Below are 24,700 nucleotides of genomic sequence, written 5' to 3' on the forward strand. Positions count from 1 at the left end.
AGAAAGGCCCCCAAAGCGGCTTGCCAATATAAATAATAAAACAGTCCTTACCCTTAGGCTTACAGTCTAAAATACACTACACAAAAGGAAAAGCGATGGAGAGGGAGGAGGAGAACAACAGCAAACTCAGGCGTTCGTTCTCATAAGGGCTAGCTGGAATGGAAAGAGTTTGAGGAGGGGAGGAGCCAAACACTGTTGGCCACTCAGGTGAGCCCACGGAGAGGGAAGTGGCATAATCACAGTCAGATTTCAGCACCTTGGACAACTCCAGGAAAAAAACCAGGGTGGGATTCCAGTGCCTCGTTGACATGGAGCCACCAGCCTCCAGAGCTTCATTGCGAGATTCAAAAGGCGAGCCAAGGAACGGTGCACCGGCTTCTGCTGAGGAGCGGGGGTGGGTGGGGTGGCAAATGCAATGTGAAAATGATTAAAACAGTGGTGCATCAGGGCCAATGGCATTTGCAGGTAGCTTTTTCTCACGCCCTGGTGCTAAGTAGAGCAGAAGCGAGAGAGCCTGCCTAGCTGATGATTTAAAAATAGCGGATGATCTAAAAATAATTCAGCAGAGTGCTACCTGCTGTGGTAAACAATTAAGCAGGGTCCAAACTGTGTGAGCGGTGAAGACCAGAAGCTCTCGGGAGGAGCAGGGGACCAGTAGTCAAGCAGGAAAAGGGTCCAGGGTGCTTTGCTGCTCGGCGGCTTTAAGAATTGGTCCTGCCCCTGTGGGTTAAGAAAGATCAGAGCAGCCGGCTGGATCAGGCCAACAGCCCTCTAGCCCAGCCTCCTGTTCTCTCGGTGGCCAACCGGATGCCTCTTCTGAGAAGTCCAAAAGCAGGACCCTGGGCGCGACAGCACTCTCCCCCTCCTGCAGTTTCCCGCAGCTGGTATTCAGAGGCATCCTGTCTCCGACAGCGGAGGCAGAACATAGCCATTTTGGCTAGCAGCTATTTTTTGCAGGGCGGGTAGTGGGAAAATGGCTTATGCACCATTGCGATGAAGATATGAAGCCCCCCTGGCAATTATTTAGGAAGGGATCCTGTCTACTGGTGTGTGAATGTGTGTTTTACTGGCACTGCCAGTTCCCGTAGACCTCTGGTTACGGAAACCAGTGGTGCCTCTTGTGGCCGACAGGCACCTGGAATGGCACAGAGTGGTTGGAGGGAAGGGGTGCTCTTTCAGGCTTCCATAAGGCAAGGGGCAAGAGTGTCATGGCATGGGGTCCACAGCGTGGTGCCCGTGGGCACCATGGTGCTCTCAGGCACCTCCACTTTGTGCCTGCCAGGACCCCTTGCTTCTCCTAGTTCTAAAAATGTTAAATTGAGTTGGTTTTTTAATTATTGGTTGGTTGGGGGGGCGTCTGATATTTTGGAATGTATGTTGCCTAGCATGTGTGTTTTTTAATTTATTTTTTGGCGGATGTAGATGTTTTGCCTTTTGGAGGGGGAGGATTCTGAGCGTCGCCAGCTTTTTTGTCTGTGAAATGGGTATTTTTTGAGGAAGACTGCAGGAATCCAGCATAAGAAGCAGGCTACCGAAAGAGCAAAAGAAATGGTTCTCTTGCTCCTAAGTCTTTCTGAGAAATGTCCTCATGTGGCAAGGGCGTCGCAGTGCGATGACCATTAGCAGCTGCACGGTATCTCTGTGTACACGTGCATGCTTGCTTAATGCGAAGCATAGGGGCTTTGGTCATGCCTGCAGGAGAGCGACATACAGATGGAGGGCATTTCTGCTGAAACGGCTAACAGGACATCAGCATGAGGGACATGCAGCGTTGGCTTGCTCGCTCCAAGGATTTTGGCTGCTCCGAAGATAGACACGTCCCTGGGAGAGATGCTGTTCCTGCAGGTTGCTAGGCAACACTGTCTCCGGGATGATGCTGAGTGTGACATTGCACTGGATTGCTCAGCATGGAATTGCAAGGTTTTGGCTGCTGAAAAGCTTGGCTCTTCTCTGTTGCAGGAGCTTGCAACAGTCAACAGGGCAGATATGCAGGAACCTTTGGCTGTCCAGGTGTTGCCGAAGAACGACTCCCATCAGCCCCAGCAAGCATGGCCAATGGCTAGGGAAAATGTTGTTCAGACATGTCGGGAGGGCGAAAGGTTTCCCCATACCCGCAGTAGATATGCTGTTGCACTGTGGCTAATGGGGGCTGAGATGCGTTGGTGGAAAATGTGGCTCTGAGGCGCGTCACCCGCACGCTCACCCTTGTTTCTGTCTCTCGCAGGCGGATCTCCTTCAAAGGCTCCCTGTCCGAGGCCCAGATCCGAGAGAGCAGCTTGGAGGTGCTGAAGGGATACCTGGGGGACATTGTGGAGTCCATTGTGAGCTCGGCGGAGAAGTGCCCCTCTGCCATGAGAGTGGCATTCAAGCAGCTGCACAAGCGAGTGGATGACCACTTCCCGGAGGCAGAGAATCAGGTGTGACATTTTCGAGCCAATGGCATTCCCTCAGCTGAATAGCAGGGCTGAAAAAGGTCATTCATCCGTCCGTCTCCTGTCCCATTTCTGATCAAAGCTGCTTTGACTGGTGGTCCTTGGTGCCCATGGGGACTCGTAGGGCAGAAGGCTGGGAGTCCAACAGTAGTGGGAGCCAGATCCAATTGACAAGGCTCAGGGCCCTCCAGGACTGGTGTGCGTGGGTTGTTTTTTTTTGCAAGTGTATTCTGCAAACACATCATTGACTCAATAAAAGCGCATTTGTGGTGCATTTATATGGGACCGTCCGCACATCTTTCTGCTTTATTAGTTGTTCTGATGCTTTCGCAATGTTGTTGCCTTCCTGCCGTCTGGAGGGCTGCTCTTGCGCTATACAGAAAAATGCTAGACAAACAATAAACCGGGACCTTTTGTTGTGGCCCTCAATTGCAGTGGGTCTGCCCTGAGTGTGTCTGACTAATGTTGGTGCAGAACACACCTTGGCTGAGACATCTGCACTAGCTGCCCATATCCTGCAGGGTGAGGTTCAAGGCTCTTGCGTTGATATACAAAGCCCTGAATGACCGAGATACATTAAGGAACACTGGATCCCCTATATCCCAGCCCAGTTACTGAGATCATCCAGAAGAGCGCTGTTGATTGGCCCCTGTGCTTCAGAGGCCTGTCTGGCCTCAACCAAAAGTCAGGCATTTAGTGTTGCTGGTCCCATGCTATGGAACACTCTTCCGACAGAGACCGATAGGCACCCTCGCTTTTGACTTTCAGGCATCTCTTGAAGACTTTTCTTATGCCGGCAGACCTATGCAGCCACATAAAATGTCTCTTGAGTAGGCAGTCATTTTAACAATTGTTTTGTATTGCTTTTAAATGTTTTTCTGTTGCTGTAGGCCACCCCAATATTTTGCGAGAGGGCATCATAGAAATACTTTATAAAAAATAAATGAATACAAAACCAAGAGTTTGGTTTTGGGTTTTATTATTCTTGTTGTTTTACAGTCGATGTTTTGCAATGGAGAACTTTTTATGGTTGCCATCTGTCACAACTTCTGCCTGTGAACTGTTTGCTTTCCTTCGAGGTTGCCAAATACCTCGCCATCAGTGGGTTCCTCTTCCTCCGCTTCTTTGCCCCGGCCATCCTGACTCCCAAGCTGTTCAACCTCCGAGACCTGCATGCGGACACACAGACCAGCCGTACTCTCCTGCTCTTGGCCAAGGTACAACCAGCATGTTGCCACAGGGAGGATTGGGAAAGATCTCTGGCTCTGTATCAATGCACTAGGATTGAGGTGAATTGGCATTTTCTTAAAACAGGGAAATCGCAACGTAAAGTGAGCAATCCCTGTCATCTGTCTCCATGATGCCGTGTCCTTATACATGTTATTTATTCTTTCTGAGCACATAATTCACAAGTGGGCTTTATCGCTCAGGAAGTGTAGTTTAGGGCTGCATTCCGCATTCTCTGTATGTTTACGCATGGGCTTTTGTGCTAGCAGGTGGGTGAGTTTTAAGGTTGTGCACAAAGGGATTTGGGAGACAATTGTGCTAGCGGAAACTCATTGCAACCATTCTCTTGTGCAACAAAGATACCAGCAAACCTGCCTGTGCATTCTTTTGAGTAACAAAGTTCCACTGGTGCAAAATACTTGGCCAGCAGAAGGACATAGGTGCAGAGGAAACTGCCTTACACCGAGTCAGATGATTGGTCCATCTAGCACAGTGTTGTCTACATTGACTGACAGCAACAGCTCTCCAGGGTTTAAGGCAGGGGACATTCTCAGATCTACCTGAAGATTCTGGGGATTGAACATGCAAGGCAGATGCTCTACCACCAGGGTGTAGTAGTCCAGGGTCTCAAGGGGTCTAAACCCCCCTTACTTTTTTGGGAGCAGGGTCCCTATGTCTCCAGCATCCTACGAGCCAATCAGCATGAAAGAGGGGTTTGTTAGCCACTGAGAAGAGTCTTCTAACCTGCTTCCTTGTCCTTTCCTGCTGATGGGAGCCAGTCAGAGTGAAAGGAGGCGAGTCGGCCACTGAGAAGACTCTTTTCAGTAGCTAACACACTCATACTGATTGAGCTCCTAGGGGTATTGCAGGAGAAAGAATTAAACAATGATCTCATTTTCAGCCCAGCAGCAAAACAAAAACAAAAAACAGTGGGGGGTTGGGCTGTGACTATCATGAAAGGACCCTGCACTTCTGAGTTTGCCACTACAGTACTGTCTGCCCCTGAGCTACATCCCTCCCCCCCATAGCAGCACAGGAACCTGTTTCTTACTGAGTCGGACCTGTGGTCCATCTACCTTCGTATTGTCCATGTTGACTGGCAGCTGCTGTCCCGTATTTCAGGCACGGAACATTCCCTGCCCGACACAGAGATGCCAGGGATCGAACCTGGGACCTTTGTCCTGGACTACAAACTCCCGTCATCCTTCACCGTTGGCCATGTTGACTGAGAACGATGGGAGCTGTAGCCCATGACATCTGCAGGGCACCAGCTTGCTTACCCCTGCTGTAGACAGCACTGAGCTAGGTGGACCAGGGGTCTGACTTATACTAAGGCAGCTGGGTTTTGTTAACTCATCCCCGAGACAGGACGAGGCCTCTCCCTCCCCTCCACGTCCTCGGCACTCACTTCCTTGTCTCTTTCCCCTTCCTCTGGCAGGCGGTGCAGAGCATCGGCAACCTGGGGCTCCAGCTAGGGCACGGCAAGGAGCAGTGGATGGAGCCCCTGCACCCTTTCATCCTGTCCAGCATTGGACATGTCAAGGAGTTCCTGGGCAGGCTCATTGATGTGGATTCTGAGAATGGTGAGCTCCCACGGCCCATTTTGCCACAGCGGACAGCGAAACAAATGGCATGGTTTTGGGTGGAAGATGAACAGCAGAGGAACGGAAACAGTGCTGCATGCAACAAATACAGGGTGTAATGGAAAGTGATGGCTTCTTACATCCCTAGCCAGGACGCTTCCCCCAGCATTTGCCGCCTGAGCCCATTGCCTCAGTGTGCCTAATGGTAGGGCCAGCCCTATGTGACATGTGCATATGTATGGGGATCTTGGGGTGGTGTCTAGCCTTGGCCAAAGCAATAACAGCAGGGGCTTTAACCAGGATCCAAGACTTTTGCTATCTCTATAGCGGCTGGTATGTCCCTTTTTTCCTAGGAGCAAGTGAGAAGCAACCCTGGACACTCTTCCACCCTTCAGCCACCATCAAGGAAGGCTACCTGAACAAGCGCAAAGCTGATGGCCTCCACCTGGTCTCACGATTCACCTTCAAAAAACGCTATTTCTGGTTGAGCAATGAGAGCCTCTCCTATTCCAAATCAGCCGAGTGTCAGGTGGGTATCTTGTTTTGGGTGAGAGAGCAGTGACCAAACGCTCCAGGGTGGCAGGTTGGTCATAAATGTGTCTCATAAAAATGACACCATCTACGGCCATACTACCCTGAACACGCCCAATCTTGTCTGATCTCAGAAGCTAAGCAGGGTCGGGTCTGGTTAGTACTTGGATGGGAGACCGCTTGGGAATACCGGGTGCCATAGGCTAAGAGGAAGACAATGGCAAACCACCTCTGAAGACCTCTTACCGTGAAAACCCTGTGAATATATCCAAAAAAGATTCATAGGGTCGCCATACGTCGCAACTGACTTGAAGGCATGTAACAACAACAAAACAAAAATGACAGTGACCTAACAAACGACGAACTGTTTTTGCCCCAGGATGCCTCGTCCCTCAGGGTCTCTCGACAGCTGTGCCTTGGCCAGAGGTGTGAAATCTTTTTCAGCCGGAGGGCCGCATTCCCTTCTGGACAACCTTCTGGGGGCCACATGCCAGTGGTGGGAGGGGCCAGAGGCAAAACTGGGCGGAGCAATGGATGCAAATATTACCTTGGTGCAGTAGGCTAGTTTCTGCACACCCATCCCTGTCCTCCCTCCCAGGCAAGCAAGAAGCGTTCAAGGACTCATTTCAGCCAGTGAGGGGGGTGACCTGGGGGAGAGTTCTGAGGGCCACATAGGCTTGGAGGACTGCACACGTTTCCCTTATGGATGCATTTTTGTGCACAGTTTCTTGGTTGGAATGGTTGGAATGCTTTTTTGTTTTGCTCCGTTTTGAGCCGGAACGGTGGTTCCCAAATTTACACGCTCACAGACCGCTTGAAAATCGCCAAGGGTCTTGACGGAGCCCTGGAATGATTTTTTCCCCCTGCCTGTTGTAGCAACTGTAATGCGCCCTGCTAGATGCTGTATGATTTTTAATAGGCTTTTCAACGGCTTCTTTTCTTTCTTAGAATCCATAGAATTCAAACGGCAGCACAATCGAACACAAAGTGCGAAAGAAAAGAAGGAATGAAAACTCAACTAAAAATCCGTATGAATGTTTAACCGGATGGACGTGCCAACTCCCATCGTCAACCACTAACCCACAGGCGTCCTGTGGACCGCCTGAAGACAGCTCACAAGTCCCTAGTGCTCCACGGAGCACAGTTTGGGAACCCCTGCGCTAGAAGATGCTTTGGCATTCTTTTTCTGAAGAGGTCTCAGTTCACCGTGTTGGGATGTTAGCTGGGATGGTGCACTGACATTTGCAAAATGCTTTCCGAGGAAGGGCTGGGGAATCGAGCGTTGCGTTCATCCTCACTGACCAGGGGTCGTGTCTTTGGCTTCTTCTTCCGCGCCCAGGTGCGTACGTCCATCCCTGTCCAGCGGATCTGTGCCGTGGAGCGCGTTGATGAGAACGCCTTCCAGCAGCCGCACATGATGCAGATAACGACGCGTGACAATGGAGGGCAGCTGTTTACTATGTACATCCAGTGTAAGGTAGGCCGTGCTCTTCTGGCGAAGCCCAGATTGCATGCTTCCTGGGCTGGTGATTGTTTTGTGGGAGGAGGTAAAACCAGTAAGAATGCCTGGTGGCTAAGGCAACGTCTGGGGCACTGGCTCATAAAAGGGCAACTCTTTCAGCTGTGTCTTAGGGACGGGGGAGAAATTCGATTCAGCTACCTAATTTGCACTTTCCGAAACAGTATGAGCACTGAAACGCAGCCATCCTTTGAAATGGGCACTTCTCTGAATTTTGCAATGCAGCTCTACAGCCAAGCAATGCAAATACTGTTATGCATATGCAGAGTAACTCAGCATCTGAGCCACTGTGTGCATTTACCTAAGAAGCAGGCTTTTCCCCTGCATTTAAATCACTGAGAATTAAAACTTAGTAAAATAAGAAACAGCTACTTTATTTATAGAAATACATAGTAGATAGGAAAAGCATACCTAGTTCTAACTAACTAAGTTGGAGGTGCAATGCCCAGATGTGGGTATTGCCTACATGGCTCAGAAGAGAGAGCAAAGTCAGAGATATTTATTTATTTATTTATTAAACTTTTATACCGCCCGACTAGCAGAAGCTCTCTGGGCGGTGAACAACAAAAATACTAAGATATACAATATAATACAATAAAAACATATAACAATAAAACAGTCTAAAATCAATTACAACAAATGAAAAATCAATAGCTTAAGTTAAAATGCATTGGGAAAGAGGAAGGTTTTAACTTGGCGCCGAAAGGATAGCAGTGTCGGCACCAAGCGTACCTCCTCGGGGAAACTGTTCCACAGTTCGGGGGCCACCACTGAGAAGGCCCTAGATCTTGTCACCACCCTCCGGGCCTCTCTATGAGTCGGAACCCGGAGGAGGGCCTTCGAAGCAGAACGCAGTGAGCGGGCGGGTTCATATCGGGAGAGGCGTTCCAACAGATATCGTGGTCCCATGCCGTATAAGGCTTTATAGGTTAATACCAACACTTTGAATCTGGCCCGGAAGCATATTGGCAGCCAGTGCAAGCGTGCCAGAACAGGTGTTATGTGATCGGACCGCTTGGTCCTTGTCAACAATCTGGCAGCCGCATTTTGCACTAGCTGCAGCTTCCGAACTGTCTTCAAAGGCAGCCCAACGTAGAGCGCATTGCAGTAGTCCAAACGCGAGGTTACTAGAGCATGTACCACCGATGTAAGGTCCTCCTTACTCAGATAGGGACGTAGCTGGGCTACCAACCGAAGTTGGTATAACGCATTCCGTGCCACCGAGGCTACTTGAGCCTCAAGTGAAAGGGAAGAGTCTAGAACGACTCCCAAGCTCCGAACCCGGTCCTTTAGGGGGAGTGTTACCCCATCCAGGATAGGGTATGTATCCACCATCCGATCAGAGAAACCGTCCACCAGCAGCATCTCAGTCTTGTCAGGATTGAGCCTCAGTTTGTTAGCTCTCATCCAGTCCATTGTCGCGGCCAGGCAACAGTTCAGCACATCGACAGCCTCACCTGAGGAGGATGAAAAGAAGTAGAGCTGCGTGTCATCAGCGTACTGATGACAACGCACTCCAAAACTCCTGATGACCGAACCCAACGGCTTCATATAGATGTTAAAAAGCATGGGAGACAGAACCGACCCCTGCGGAACCCCACATTCGAGAGCCCACGGAGTCGAGCAATGTTCCCCAAGCACTACCTTCTGGAGACGACCTGCCAAGTAGGAGCGGAACCACCGCCAAGCAGTACCTCCAACTCCCAACTCCGCGAGCCTCCCCAGAAGGATACCATGGTCGATGGTATCAAAAGCCGATGAGAGATCAAGGAGAATCAACAGAGTTACACTCCCTCTGTCCCTCTCCCGACATAGGTCATCATACAGGGCGACCAAGGCCGTCTCAGTGCCAAAACCAGGCCTAAAACCCGATTGAAATGGATCTAGATAATCAGTTTCATCCAATAGCGCCTGGAGCTGGCCGGCAACCACACGTTCCAAGATCTTGCCCAGGAATGGAACATTTGCTACTGGTCTGTAGCTGTTGAAACTTTCTGGGTCCAAGGAAGGTTTTTTCAGGAGTGGTCTCACCACCGCCTCTTTCAGACAGTCAGGGACCACTCCCTCTCGTAAAGAGGCATTTATCACTTCCTTGGCCCAGCCAATTGTTCCTTCCCTGCTAGTTTTTATTAGCCAAGAGGGGCACGGATCAAGTATCGAAGTGGTTGCACGCACCAGTCCAAGCACCTTGTCCACGTCCTCGAGCTGAACCAACTGAAACTCATCCAATAAAACATGACAAGACTGTGCTCCGGACACCTCGCTAGGATCAGCTGCTATAAATTGAGAGTCTAAGTCCCGGCGGATGCATGAGATCTTATGCTGGAAGTGCTCAGCAAACTCATTACAGCAAGCCACCAATGGTTCTACCGTGTCCTGCGGGCATAACTGAAGTAGCCCACAGACAACTCTGAAAAGCTCCGCTGGGCGGCAGAGAGATGAATTCATGGTGGCAGCAAAATGTTGTTTTTTAGCCGCCCTCACCACTCTTACATATAGCTTGGTAGAAGCACTAACCAGCGCATAATTGCATCCGTCGGGAGTTCGCCTCCATCTCCGCTCAAGCCGCCTCCTATCTTGCTTCATCGCTCTCGGCTCTGGAGTGTACCAAGGAGCTGTATGAGCTCTGCACAGGAGAGGGCACATAGGAGCGATCGTGTCAACAGCCCAGGTCATCTCCGCATTCCACAGATCAACCAGAGCTTCAACAGGAGCGCCAGTCCTGTCAGCCGGAAAAAAACCCAGAGCCCTTTGAAAACCTTCAGGATTCATTAGTCTCTGGGGGCGGACCAATTTAATAGGTCCCCCACCCTTGCAGAGGGAAGAGGCTACTGAAAGTCTAAACTTCAGCAAGCAGTGATCTGTCCATGACAAAGGGAGAGATGTAAAACTCCCCACATCCAGATCACTATCCCCATGTCCAGTCGCAAAAATAAGGTCTAGAGTATGCCCCAACACATGTGTTGGACCACTAACATATTGAGACAGCCCCATGGTTGTCATGGATGCCATGAAGTCCTGAGCTGCCCCAGACAAAGTCGCCTCAGCATGGATGTTGACATCCCCCAGTACTAATAGTCTGGGAGATCTCAGCAATACCTCCGAGACCACTTCCGTCAGCTCAGTTAGGGAAGCCATTAGGCAGCAAGGTGGGCAGTACACCAAAAGGAGTCCCAGCCTGTCCCTCTGGCCCAACACAAGGTGCAAGCACTCCAGGCCAGTGACTGTATGGACATGGTGCTTAGTGAGTGAGATGGAACTCTTATAGACCACAGCAACCCCACCTCCCCGACCCTCAGATCTACCATGGTGCTGAACCAAGTACCCCGGTGGGCAGAGCTGGGAGAGACTAACTCCTCCCTGCTCACCCACCTAGGTCTCAGTTATGCATGCCAGATCGGCTGCCTCATCCACAATCAAATCGTGGACGAGGGCGGTTTTATTATATACCGATCTGGCATTTAAAAGCAGCAACTGGAGATCTGAGAGTTGGCTGAGAGGACAACCAACAACCCTGCGGGTGTGAGAGGGACCGGAACACGGCACAGCCACTACATGTCTAGGCCGCGTTCCCCTAACCTGGCCCATCCCTCTCACAACGCCATACCTCCCTCTGCCTGTCACTATGGTAATTGGGGCCCCCTCAAGTCCCCCCGATTGATGAAAAGACCTCTTTCCCAAGCACATATTAAAAACTTACAAACAGACACACAACACACACACGTCTAACACAATCAGGCATGCACACCAACATTCATTCAGAAACCAAACACACAAACACAGTCCTCTCTCCTTGATGAAGGAAGGGCAGATAAGCTTCCCTGAGCATATCAGTTTACAATGGAAGGAAGTTAAGCAGAGAAGAGCACAGGTAAAGGTAGGCAAGCCTAGCCAGCTGGAGGACCCCAACTCTATCTTCCTTCTGGAATACAAACAACCCAAACAGGAGCTGCTCATGGCCCACTTCCAACAATTGTTAGAGTGCTTTTAGTGTTTTGTTTCCTTTTCTTTGGCAGAATGTCAACGAGCTTAATCAATGGCTCTCCACCATCCGGAAAGCGACGGTCTCGAATGAGTGCATGCTGCCTTTTTGCCACCCGGGGACTTTCCGTGGCAATCGCTGGACTTGCTGCTTACAGACAGACCGTGCCAGTAAGCTCCCTCACGTTCCTCATAGATAAGGGGGAGGGGGCAGAGCAGTGAGTGGAGGCAGGTGAGGTTCTGCCTGCGCGACAACAAAGGCAGGCAAACTTTGGGCATATAAGACACCTTAGCAAGGCGAACTTGGATCCGCCCTTTTTGCACAACTAAGTTTTAATTACATTTCAATCAAGTCTTGTCTGTTACACCATTAAGAGACTCGGAACGAAGCCGCCCTCCCTGGCAATCATCTGTTCCCACGCCTCCGGGTTATTGCCTGCCATGCTCTTTTTGCAGGCCTGGGCAGTGGGGACTGGTCCATAAGAGCAAATGGGGCTGTATCCCACCAGCCCCAGTCTGTCCTTGGCCAGCCCCCACTTGTTTGCCTTCTTACTTACAACCAGTGGGGGCTGGAGACTCCATGTCAGTGGGGCAGTGGAATCCGCTCCAGGTTTTAGTCCAAACTTTCAAGGAGCTCCTGGAAAGTTTGGACTGAAACCCAGCATGGATTTTCCTGTCCCACTGACCTGGAGCCACCAGCCACACTGGTTACAACCAGTCCGGGGCTGGGGCTGGCTGCCAGCTTGTTCCTCCTTAGTTTCAGTGTTACCCTTTGTCAAATTCAGCAGGGTACAAAGCTAGAATGAGTTGGCTCTGGCCCTGCCTACTGTCGGGCTGTCTGCCTTCTGCCCCACCAGCCCCAGTGGGCCCCAGACATCACTGGGTCTCGGATCAGAAGCTCCTCACCCTTGCGTAGCGGCTGAGCCCCCAGTATCTTGGCAGATCCCATCAGCACGCATTTTAAAGGATCTCCTTTCTAAGATGCTTTGGGGACACATGAGTAGCCGAAACCCAGATCAGACCCTGCGCTGTGTGGCCATCCATCCATTCCCTCACAGGGCCGTCTGCGGTTGTGGTTTGCTTACAGTTCGTGGCTGCAGCCGCACGCACTCTGCTGTGACCCTCGGCGACTGGAGCGACCCTTTGGACCCAGACGCTGAGGCCCAGATGGTGTACAGGCAGCTTCTCTTGGGCAGAGACAAGCTCAGGTCTGTGGAAGGTGATTTGCTGGTAGGCAGTGTGTTTGGTGGCCGTGGTAGCGGTGATGTGGGAGGCAAAGGTGGTTCAGTGGTTAGAGCCTCTGCTTTGCATGCAGAAAGTCCCAGCTTCAATCCCCAGCATCTCCAGGCAGGGCTGGGAGAGACCCAAATCTGAAATCCTGGAGAGCAGCTGCCAGTCACTGTAAACAGTACTGAGCTACATGGACCAGTGGTCTGACTTGGTATACGGCAGCTCTCTATGTTCCTCCTGACAAGCCAAATACATAGATTTGAGCCAGATTTGGATGGGGGAGGAAACTGTTGGTTACTATTATCATAAAGCATCCCTTGCTTGTGTTAACTTCCTCACAGTGGACTGTTGCAGTAGATCTTGAGCAAAAATATTGGTCTTGCTAAGAAAAGAAAAAACAAGTTGATCATTCATCCTGATCTGTTTGCAGGGCCACACCTATGTCACCTTGGGTTCTGCATTGGAAAAATGGTGGGATCTAAATGCAAGGAAATAAACATGACCGCCACTAAAAAAGTGTGTGTCAGTGAGTGCTATTTTCAGAGCCAGAGTCTGGCTTATAATACCAGACATCCCCACTAGAGGGGCCCCTCTTCATTAAGGAATTTCCTCAGGCTCAATAGAATAAGTCACCCTTCCATTTGCTAGGCGGAGGCTATTTATTTATTTATTGCATTTGTATACCGCACCATTGCCGAAGCTCTCTTGGCGTGAGCATGCCCTCCTTTAAAAATCATAAGGGTCAAGATCTTTACCATGGACTACAGAGGGGCCTCACACTTGGGAAAGTACCCACAACTTAGCAGTATAGCACAGTCTTCATATGCAGAAGGTCCCAGTTTTAAAAACCACCCATCCACTCGCCAACATCTCCAGTTAAAAACATCAGGTAGAAGGTGATGGTGTCATGTTTGGCACTCGGTTCAAAACTAAGTTTCTTTGCCCTCTGTTGGTCTTAAAGGGATGGGCAAATCCGTCAGCTTCAATTTACTTTCTCATTTTTCTGCTCTTTTAAGTTCAGATTTCTCCATTTTCCACCACAGGGTCTGGTGTTGTTGTTTTTGTAAAGTCCTCACGAAAATTCAGCAGCATTTTAGTGAGAATTTCTCCTACCATCTTTGTCTGCACATTACGCATTTTTGCAAAGCAGTTTTCCCTTTATCTAATGCATTTTTGTATGCTGTTGTCATTAATACATGCATTTGTCGTAAATGCTTACTACACTGGAGAACTGCATTGCGAAATTTGGAGCAGGGCAAATGTCAAAGCATGGTTTGCATGTTGGGTGAATTAGGTCAGCCTATAAATGCAACTGAACCAAATTTCGCCCCCACCCTTAAATGTGGTTCTTCTGTTTCACAAGGCAGTAGCACAGAAGGGGGATAATCCTGTTCAGGGGGAGTGATTATTTATGGGTCTTTGGGTGGAACTACACATTACAGGCAATGTGTTGCTCAGGGGACATAAAAACATGGTGCCCATTGATGCCATGTATATTGTTTCTTCACTACACATTACCAGGGAACATCAGAACAGGTGGGGGAGCTCTTGTCTTCTGCAGGGGTCATGCCCATCACAGAAAGCCGCCTTATACCTGGCCAGACAATTCCTCCATTTAGCTCAGTATTTTTTAACCTGACCGGCAGCTGAGGATGGATGGACCAGTCAGTTTCTGTTTCATCCTGTCAGTTTCACGTGTTCATTCATAAATCCATTTCATCCAATTCCTGTGCGAATCTGATTTTAAAAAAAAAAAGTACCCCAAATTCATTTTAAATAAGTATTTTTGAATATATGCTCTCACAAAACACATTTTTCTAAATGGATTTTCTTTCAAAGTACACATTTCCAAACCTAGTTTATCTCAAAATGCATGTCTTTTTATGCATTTGAGTGTATTTTTTTTCCGAGCCAAGACTCACGTTGCAAAATTCAGAAAAGTGTGAAATTATTATCGTCAGTTTATTAGTTGCTCACCAGACAGGAGTCTCTTAAGTGGCTTACAAAATTTTAAGAGCATAAAATCAGAAAAAAGAGTAATATGTTACAGGAAAAGCCATACAATAACTTAAAAAGCAGACTCAATAACAAAGGAGCAAAAATGTCAGTAGCAAACACATGTCAATAGACAGCAAATTCATCATAACCCAGCAAGAAAAAGAGATAAAGCACTGGTATATCACTTAACCAATATGGCTTCCTCCAAAGAATCCTGGGAACTGTAGCTTCTTAAGGATGCTGGGAATTGTAGCTCTGTGTGAGGGGTCTCCTAACAACTCTGAGTACCCTTAACAAACTACAATTCACACGGGGAACAATTCCTTTTACAGTTCCTTTGGAGGAAGCCACGCCTCCTAAAGTGGTGAAAGAGTGCTTTAAATGTATGGTGTGGATGTGACCAAGCTTTTAACTGGAGCCAAAAGGATGTTAATGATGGTGCCAGGTGGACCTCGCTGGGGAGAGCATTCCACAGGCGGAAAACCACAACCGAAAAGGCCCCCTCAGAAAGATAAGTGCATTCCAATCTGCACAGGAGTCCAGGAGGGTAACGGATTGTATCAGTTTGTATTGGAATTTGGAAAGAACAAGTTCCTCGAACAGCCCTGCTGACAGGCCATTGTTCCTATCGCCTGCTGCTTTTTAACTGGAGGTGCCAGGGATTGAATCTCTACGTTGCAAAGCATAATATCCTCTGTTCCCGCTGAGCTTGTGGTCATCTCCTGCGAAGCAACACTCAACACCCTGTTAAGGAGAAATGGGAACAGACTATAAAGTAAAATTTCCTCTGGTTCTTGAGTTTAGTGACGTGCCTGTCAATTCAAGTCAAAACTGTAATGGATAGTCAGAGGGCTGAGGTCCTGTGGGCCGTGATGAATAATGGTGTTTTTGATTGCTATTTTCAGTTGCTTGTCTGTTGTGACGTGGTTCTCAGCTGAACGAGCCGCGTGAGCGATAGCATCGATCTTCCAGGGAAATGAGCAATAGCCGAGGGCTCCTCTGGCCAGATTTGTCTGTTGGGCCTGAAAGGATTTTTCAGTGCAAAATTGTGATCACGATTGAATTACATTTAAAGATTTTTTTTTTTAATGGCTTGGAATAAGACAGGGCTCTTGGTGTGTGAACGCCTTCTTCCTTTGCCTCTAGTGCAAGCAATTCTTGACGCAGACACATATCTATAAGCTGCCCTGAGTTCCAATTTTGGAAAAAGGGCAGGGTAAAAATAAAGACAATAATAATAATAATATTCCTTTCCGCGAGGCTAGTGGAATTGGCATGCTTTTAAAGGCAGCAATTTAAAGATTAACAATCCAGTCCTGTGCATGTCTACTCAGAAGTGAGTCCCACTGAGTCCATGGAGACTCCCAGGTAAGTGTGTGTTGGCATAAGCTCAGGCCTGGGGGCTGAATGTGGCTCTCGGACCTCTCTGCCTGGCCCCTGGGACTCTCCCCAGGGCCACACACCTCACTGGCCTGCTTTGCACTCCAAGTGCTTTTGCCTGATTAGAATGTGTCGTTGAGCTCTGATAGTGCCTCTTGCGTGTCTCGATGGAGGCGAGGGGGGGGTGTAAACTCACCTACTGTACATAGGTAAAACTGACATTCATTGCTCTGCCCGTTTTTGCCTTTGACCCACCCAGCTCTGGTATGTGGCCCCCGGAAGGTTGTCTGGAAGGGAATGTGGCCTTCAGGCTGAAAAGGCCTCCCCACTGCTGGTGTATAGGATTGCAGGTGCAACTGATCAATTGCACCCATCACTTGGCTGGCAGCCCTAGAGCAAACACTTCTCGTCTCTCCATAGGGAGAAGTGCCTGGAGTTGTCAAGCACGGGGTCTGCCCACGAGCAAAGCAGTGGAGCCCAGAAAGGTAGGACCGTAGCCCTCTCCTGTGGTCGGAACTGGAGATGGTTAAAGAGGGGCGGAGATACAAGACGAGTCTGAAAACTGTAACCGTGCCTGGCATAGTGCTTATGTTTGCATGATGTTTGAAATGTGGCCCGGTCCGTGATGCTTCCTGTCATTCCAGAGCTGCTTTTCATCGGTAGGCCATAGTGCCTGCATATTCTTATTGGTCGTTATAAGAATCGTAACTTTTAAGCTTAAGCCTGTTTCTTCCTCCTCCCTCCCCACCTCTTTTCTCCTTTTGTGCCATGTCTTTTAGACTGTAAGTCTGAGGACAAGGACTATCTTACTACTTATCTTTGTAAGCTTTTGATTTGATTTGATTTGCAAGCTGCTGTGGGAGCTTTTTTTTTTTGCTAATTAGCGTGGTTTAAAATGCTTTAAAACAAAATAAACAGCGCCCATGGCAATGGATAATTGAGATGGGGAAGGGATGTTGTCACAAAGCATTGCCATATTTGTGTGAGCAAAAGTGGAGATGTGTAATTTGATGCCCGTATCAAATTTTGCATCTGCCCTTTTGCTCACATGAAAGTCATTGAGAGACTAGTTTCTAGGAGGTTCCTCCTGAGGGATAGAGTAGGGGTTCCTGATGTGATGCCCATGGGAACAGTGGTGCCCTTTGGGTCTTTCCCTGGTGCCTGCAAAGCCTATGAGCCCCTCACCCCGCTCACTGCCCCCTAGGCAGTCAGGTGGTGAGAGTAGTTACCTTTTTCTCCCTTGAAAAGTACATAGAGATAAAACAGGAAGTTGGAAGAGTGACACTCTTTTCCCCACTTCCTCCTCCTACTCTATGTGGTTTTCAAGACTCAGACAAATTCTGCTAGATCCAACTTTTGCCCAGTTCCCTTGGAAAATTGAAGTGTGTGCGTGTGTTCTCTCTCTCTCTTTCTATATGTCTGAGGTTTAGGGGGCTGAACCAGAGGACAGAGGAGGAAATGACCTAAGGGGGTGTTGCCCACAGCTCTCACTCAAAAGCCCAAATGTGCTGTGGCCTAAAAAGATTGGCAATCCCTGGGATCAAAGGCCTGATCCCACCATTACCCCCTAAAACGGTGTCCAACTTGCTGCCTCAAAGGCAGAGGTGTAGTCATCCGGGGTGTGGAGTGTTACCCACTGAGAAGAGTCTTCTAACATGCTCCTCTCCTGCTGATTGGAGCAATCAGAGTGAAAGAAGGTGAATCAGCCACCGAGAAGCCTCTTCTCAGTAGCTAACGCTCACCCCTTGTCGGCTCCTAGTGACTTCTGTTGTTGTGGGAAGGATCTCATTCTCAACCCAGCAGTGTAAAAGGTGAGGGAGGGGTGTGGCTGTGACTATCAGGAAGGGACCCTGCACTTCTGCTTGTCGGCTCCTAGTGACTTCTGTTGTTGTGGGAAGGATCTCATTCTCAACCCAGCAGAGGGACAGAGACAGCAAGGCCGCCTCCATCAGCTGCCCTGGGACCAACTGACATTTGGCTCTTCCTCGAACAGCCTTTGTCAGCAGCCACGGGACTTGGAATTTTGCTTATTTTCCTTTTCCGTATTGTTATCATGCCAGGTAAATTGTAAGCCATTCTGTAAAAACTGTAAAGTGCCTTGAGTAGCTGGGGGAAATGAGTAATAATAATGTGAGCTGTTGGCAAGTCTCCTGAATGGCCGCGGATAACTTCCTGGCTGTTATCATACATTTAAAGTACGTGGCTTCCCCCAGAGAATCCTGGGAACTGTCATATACCCCTCACGGAGCTGCAATTCCCAGCACCCATAACAAACTGCGGTTCCCAGGATTCTTTGGGGGAAGGCATTTTTTTTAAATTAATTTTTTATTTGCAACTTTGACAGTGAAAGGAAGCAAAAGGAAAACAAATAAGAAGCAAAAATAAACAATAAAAGAAAAGAAAAAGGATTCATATATACCTGGAGATGGCATTGGGGATTGAACCTGGGGCCTTCTGCATGCCAAACAGATGTTCTACCACGGTGCTACGGGCCTTCCCTGAAGGCAGAGCCAACGCTAAACCTCTCATGCTGGGAAGAAAGTGCCTGTAACTCTGCGGTAGGATCTTCTTCCTCCTTAGAACTTTATGCTCCCACTGCCAGAGGTCTTGCAGCACTTTCTCCCCCCCACACACTTTGTCCCCCATGGAAGGGCTTGCCTCTTCATTTTGAGGACCATTGTGGCATCAGTGCACAGATGTGCTCCCAGCAAATTGACCTTTCACTTTCCTGACAGAGGCTGCAGTTTGCCAACATTCTATTGTCAGATCTTCTTTCCCAGCCCTTTGGAATGTTTGTGAACGCAGTGACATCGCAGCAGCTCAGCCAATGGGTGCTGGAGGTTGCGGAGCTAGCTTACAGTGTGTCGTGTGTCCCTCTGACAAATTCTTGCTCAACTTCAGCCATGTCCTCTGGTTAGCGTTCCCTCAGCCTTCCAAAGGCTGGAAAGAAGGATATTTCCCTCCCCAGCTGGCCTTCCAGATCCGTGGGAATGGGAAGTTCTCTTCCACTCTGTCGTTGTCGCATGACAATGAGGGCTCTGTGGGCCCTTAATCAAGTGTGAATGATTCCATCTCCTGGATGGATGACCAATGTTCACAGGGCTGGAAAGTAAAAAGTCCTTGAGGAAATATAAGGAGGGACGACAAGGGAGGCTCCCGACGAGTGGCTTGATGATGGGCCAATAGGATGGGGCTTCTCTGATGTTCAGTAAGGCCTGGCAGTTGCTCTAGTTGCTCAGCGGGAACCCTGTGCTGAGAACCACAGGGTGCAGAGCCCCCTTCACGGTCCCCCGTGGGGTGTTAGATGCAGGCTTCTGGGATCTCAATGAGCAGTCTCTTCAGCTGGATTTAGAGTGCTCCACCATTCTCTGTCCAAGTTCTGTCCATTTGGCTGGGCCCAGTGTGGCATATTGTGCACTACTGTCCACTAGGGAGAATGGGGCAGTGTTCCACCAGCCTCGGTTGCCCACCTCCACTTGCCTGCCCTCTTGCTTACCACCACTCCAGGGTGTAGCACTGCCTATCAGCTTCCTTCTCCCTTAGTTGTAGTGTAAGAACTTGTAGAACTCAGTAGGGCAGAGGATGGGGCCAAAACTGGAATTAGTTGGCTCCTCCCTATCATTGGCTCTGGCTCCACCTACTGTTCGGCTCCCTGTGTTCCGCCCTACCAGTCCCAACGAGCTCCCACCCCCCCTCTGACTACTGCAGAGGCTATGCTCCATCCTCCCCACTTCCCTGAGCGATGTGGAATCTCAAGAGGAACCTTTTGCATAGCCACATTCCCTGGTGAGAAGAGGTGAGTAATGGGGGATGGGGGATGACAGAGGTGTATTAGATTATGCATAGTGTGGAAAAAGCAGAGAGAAATCCCCTCTCCCCAATAATACCAGAACTTGTGGGCATCCAACAAAGCTGAATGTTGGAAGATTCAGAACAGACAAAAGAAAGTCATATTCACTAGCGATGGGCTCAGTTTCTGCAGTAATTGGAGTTGCCATTGGATTAATTATTATTTCTGATATTCTCTATCTTTGCGGAGAGAATGTTGAAGTAGTGACTCTCTGCACCTGGTTTCCGATACATTCTTTTTTTAAAAAAAATTGCTTTGAAATCATTGATTGCGTGAGTGATAGTTTTATTGATCTGCTTTCTATGTGAGCTCTTCAAATGTGCATTCCCTTTGATTGGTGTCAATGAGGTGTTGATTGTAGCTGCCAAAGTAGCAGGGGGGAATGAGGTGTTGACTGTAAGCTGCAGGAGGGAAGACACTGACTAATTATCTGCCTTAATCTGTCTGTAGTGCCCTTGAAAAGGAATGTAAACAGGCAATCATTACAGAGTTCAGAATAAAGATTGATATTGGTGGAGATTCGTTAATAAATAGCGATTATAATATCGATAATTCTCTGCAATTCACACAGCATGTAGTTAAACTATGAAATTTGCTCCTGCTAGAAGGAGCGATGGCCACCAACTTGGACGATTTTAAAAGAGGATTAGACAAATTTGTAGAGCATGAGGCTACCGGTGGCAACTAGTCATGATGGCTGTGCTCTCCCTCCATTGTCAGAGGTAGTTACTGGGGAGTATAAACAGGGAGAGTCCTGTTGCACTCAACACTTGCTTGTGGGCTTCCCATAGGCATCCGGTTGGCCACTGTGAGAACAGGATGCTGGACAAGATGGGCCATTGGTGGCCTGATCCAGCTGGACTCTGGCAAAGGCAGCGTATGCACCTCCAAAGCCAGGAATAATCTTCTGCCTCTTATTTCTCTTTCTCTCCCCTCCTCCTTTTCTCTGCCCCCCAAGATACAAGCAGTCAGAAGAAGGCAGCAGCTGCCCACCTCTTAGAAGTTGTCCAGGAACTGGAGCAAGCCCACAATGTTTTTGAGCACCAAGAAGAGGAAGAAAAGGCAGCGACTGACAGAGGACCCCACCACCCTTAGGTGGGATCCCACTTGTGTTTTCTCTGTATTGTAATGATGTGTTTACATCTCTAGGGGAGGGGACTGGGATCCTTCACTTGTGTTGCAAGTTAGATAGCTTTGGAGCAAGGGTCTACAATTAGTTTTTGATTAGAGAGAGACGGGGGGGGCAAACCAATGCCTTGCTGCTTTCTGGATGAACCCAGTCCACATTCTGTATCGGGTGCCCATCAGATGCTGTTGGACTCCAAATCTCATCATCCCCAGCCAGGATTGCCAATGACCAGGGATGGTGAGAGTTGTAGTCCAACATCTGGAGGGCACCAAGTTGGTTACCCCAGCCCTACATGAATCTTCACCCCTTGCTTGTGATCCAGAATAACAGGTCGTTCCTGAAATGTGCCCTCTTGGCTCACTTTCTCCTTACAAGGGAGGTGCTCTTAGGCCAGTGTGAGTGTGCGTGTGTTTATGTGTTGCAAATCTGCAGAAGCACGAATTGTGATCTTGGGTGCAGCATCCAGCCTATCATCCTGGGAGTCTCCACTTTTGGGGTTTTATAAAGCAAGGAAGGGGAACCTGTGGCCCTCCAGAGATGTATTAGGACTCCCAGCTCCCCATCAGCCCCGGCCAGCAGGACCAATGGTGAGAGCTTGGGATGAAAGGATCCGCCAACTTTGGTTCTCTTAGTTTCTCATTTTTCCAATCTTCAATTCAGTTTTCCACAATTGTGCAGCAGCTTACGATTTTTAAATCCTCATGAAAATTCCTCAGCATTTTAGTGTGAATTTCTCCCAATAAGCACATTTTTGTATGCAGTTTTGACTAATGTGCACATTTTTGCAAGCATTTTCTCCTAATATAATGCAGTTTTGTATGCTATTTTTGCTAATATATTCATTTTCATGCTCACTTTTCCCCAGTACATGCATTTGCATAAACGTTGTTTGGTTGGAGAATTGCATCACAAATTTTAGACGAGTGCAAATTTCAAAGGATGGCTGAGTTTCAGTTCTCATATTGTTTCGGAAAGTGCAAATTTGATAGAGTTTGGCTGTAAATGCAAACTGCATCAAATTTCTTCCCCATCTCAAATGAGGGATGGTGGAATTTGGAGTCCAGCAACATCCGGGAGGACTCCAGGTTCGCCACCCCTTGCTTTAAGAGAACAAGTTTCTAACCCTTATGATTGCAAAGATAGGCTCAAAAGCCTCAGGCAGTGCCTACTAAACGCTCAGAAGCCAAGCAGGTGACTGGCTGCATATAAAGTTTGGTGGGCACAGGTGCCCCATTATCCTGTTGCAATAAATTGTGCAGAATTAATTAAAGAAAAAAGAACCCTGGAAAAAAGTTATGTGAAAAAAGAAATTGCCCCCCTTCTCTGTCTTATGAGGGCAGTGATGGGGTCCTCTCATCCTTAAAGTGTCACACCTGTCTTTACTGTAAATGCAGGCAGATGTGACTCACACGGGTAGTCTAGCGAAAGGGCCAGAAATAGGCTACTCCCCTGAGGGCAGCGCAGGATGAGCAAGCGGAAGCAGGTGTTTGTAAGCGGGCCATCGCGTAGGGTGTTGTATTGGCCAGCCTGCTGGCTGCCAGCCCATCTTGATAAACCAGGATTGCGACGTGGCACAAATTTGATTCAGCTTGACATGCGAACTGAATCGAATTTCTCGCCCATCCCTAGCATGAGTCGGAACCTTCCCAACCTTACCTGGAGATGCCATTGGGGATTAAACCTGGGGTCTTCCGCATACAAATCAGCGGTTCCACCACTGAGTTACGGCCTAGCTTGTTGCTGGAGCAATCTGCTGGACTCTGGGGCAGCGAAAAGGCCGTCTTTCCAGACTTCTGGCTTGTTTTTGCGGGCTGACAAAATAACAGCCTCACTAACCACACTTTTGAGTGCAGCCCCAAGGCCCAGTTCTCCAGGGACGTCTGCTGAAAGCTGATAGCCCACCAGTACTAAATGGCCCCATAAATCATGCCTTGCACCTGCACAACAGTCTCCCTTGGGGAAGCCGTAAGCCCTGGGAGATGAATCTCCTTTTCCTTCCTTTTCAACCACATGAGAACTGCCCAGAAATCTTGCGCCGTTTCTGATCGTTCTGCAGCCCAAATACTTCCAACAAGCCAGGCTCAGTCGCATTGGCGAGAGCTAGGGAAGGAATGATCTGTCGATTTCGGTTTCTTGTGTTTCCAATCTTACATTCAGTTCTCCACACCTCTGCAGCAATTTGTGCTTTAAAAAAAAAAAAGCTCATGAAAATTCTTCAGCATTTTTAGTGTGCATTTCCCCTAATCAACACATTCTTGTATGCAGCTTTGACTGATATACACGTATTTGCAAGCCATTTCTCCTAACATAATGCATTTTTGTATGTTATTTTAACCAATATATTCATTTTTGTGCACACTTTCCCCTCAGATATGTGTTTTTTGTAAACATTGCTTGGTTGGAAATCTTCATCACAAAATTCAGATAAGTGCACGTTTCAAAGGATGGCTGTGCTCGGGTTTGCATATTGTTTTGGAAAGGGCAGATTTGATAAATTCAGCTTGAAATGCAAACTGAATTGAATTCCCCCCCCATCCCTAGTTAGAGAAAGCAAGCATGCCAGGGCAAAATTGTGGTATGAACGCAGGACATTTTGGGCCCAGAAACCTCAGTTCAAATTCCCATCATTCTGCTGTGAAGGGAACAGATTTTGCATCAGTCCTGCTCAACCTAGCCTACCTCACAGGGCTGTTATGAGGATTAAAAAGGGGGAGACCCATGCACACCACCCTGAGCTCCTTGGAGGAAGAGAGTGATGTAAATCAATATGTCAGTATTTGCTCTGTTTTCTTTCCAGGACTGGTGGCATCACCTGGCATCCTCAGGTAGTTGCAAGGGCCCAAACACTGCATTAAGGCTCACTGGCTGGTCTTTGACTCTCTCGCCTGTCTTGCAGGCTAGTGGGAACAGTGGTTGAGAAGCCACCCACCATTTTGATTTTCCCACAGTGCCCTGAGTGCCCGATATAGCAGTGCTCCAGAGCATTGCATTATGGGAAAATTGAAATGGTGGGTACCTTTTGAGCTGTTACTGCCAAGTCAAACCCACGTGGGATTAGGGGGTTGGGTGGGAGATCCCGGCACAGGTGACAGACTCCATGCCATTTTGCTGGGGGCTCTATTGAACCAGGATCCGGCTCTGCTCCTTTCCCATTCTAGTAAATTTAAATTTCCCATCTTACCAATGAAAACCAGTTAAACTCCTAGGATCTTGACACCCGCCATGGACAATTTAAATTGGTTTTGAATGTGTGGACATAAACTGCAATATATTTAAGTGTTTTGTTATCTGTTTCTAAGTGTCGTTGCTCTCTGAGCCTCTGGGGAGGGTTTAAAATATTTATTCCAAATTAAAAATAAAAAGAAGAAATGGTCTTTGTGTCTGTGTATATGTGTGGTTGTCCATCAGATTGGAGCTATACATACGCGTCATACCGTTTTATTACATTCTCTGCTGATTTTAAAGTGGAACTGGGAGCGATAAGTATGTGAACCTTTCGGAGTGGGGAACCCATCACACACACACACACAGATGTTGCTGGGCTCAAACTCCCATCACATCAGGAGGGCACGAGGTGTGCCTGGATGGGAGACCGCCTGGGAACCATATGTAAGCCGCCTTGGGTTTCTATCGTGAAAAGAAAGGCGGGGTATAAATGTAATAAATAAATAAATCTTTCCAGCCAGCACTGGAAACCAAGGTGGTGACTACGTTTTACCTCCACTGGCGGAAGCAGCATGCCTCTGAAGACCAGCTGCTGGAAATTGCAGGAGGGGAGGGTGCTCTTGCTCTCAGGTTCTGCTTGTGGGCTTCCCGTGGTCATCTTGTTGGCCACTGTGA

General features: G+C 48.5%; 1 protein-coding gene and 1 pseudogene across 6 annotated transcripts in view; both read left to right on the top strand.

The window, feature by feature from the left end:
* Positions 1-24,220, top strand: part of RASAL1 (RAS protein activator like 1) — a 64,579-nt gene extending 40,359 nt beyond the window's left edge. The window contains exons 13-21 of one of the 6 annotated variants that reach the window (XM_061603336.1): positions 2,225-2,417; positions 3,512-3,649; positions 5,098-5,242; positions 5,596-5,771; positions 7,113-7,250; positions 11,309-11,444; positions 12,361-12,503; positions 16,302-16,366; positions 20,690-24,220. In XM_061603336.1, the coding sequence (XP_061459320.1) occupies positions 2,225-2,417; positions 3,512-3,649; positions 5,098-5,242; positions 5,596-5,771; positions 7,113-7,250; positions 11,309-11,444; positions 12,361-12,503; positions 16,302-16,366; positions 20,690-20,771 (1,216 nt within the window). In that variant the 3' untranslated portion in view covers positions 20,772-24,220. Of the gene's footprint in view, positions 1-2,224; positions 2,418-3,511; positions 3,650-5,097; positions 5,243-5,595; positions 5,772-6,721; positions 6,962-7,112; positions 7,251-11,308; positions 11,445-12,360; positions 12,504-16,301; positions 16,367-20,689 lie in introns of those variants that run through there. The other 5 variants (XM_061603334.1, XM_061603335.1, XM_061603337.1 and 2 more) reach the window with 5 other exon arrangements.
* LOC133373607 (5S ribosomal RNA) lies at positions 5,860-5,978 on the top strand (annotated as a pseudogene).
* Positions 24,221-24,700: the final 480 nt, after the last annotated feature.

This window comes from Rhineura floridana, chromosome 19 (assembly GCF_030035675.1).
Source record: "Rhineura floridana isolate rRhiFlo1 chromosome 19, rRhiFlo1.hap2, whole genome shotgun sequence".
In the NCBI taxonomy this organism is placed as follows: Eukaryota; Metazoa; Chordata; class Lepidosauria; order Squamata; family Rhineuridae; genus Rhineura; species Rhineura floridana.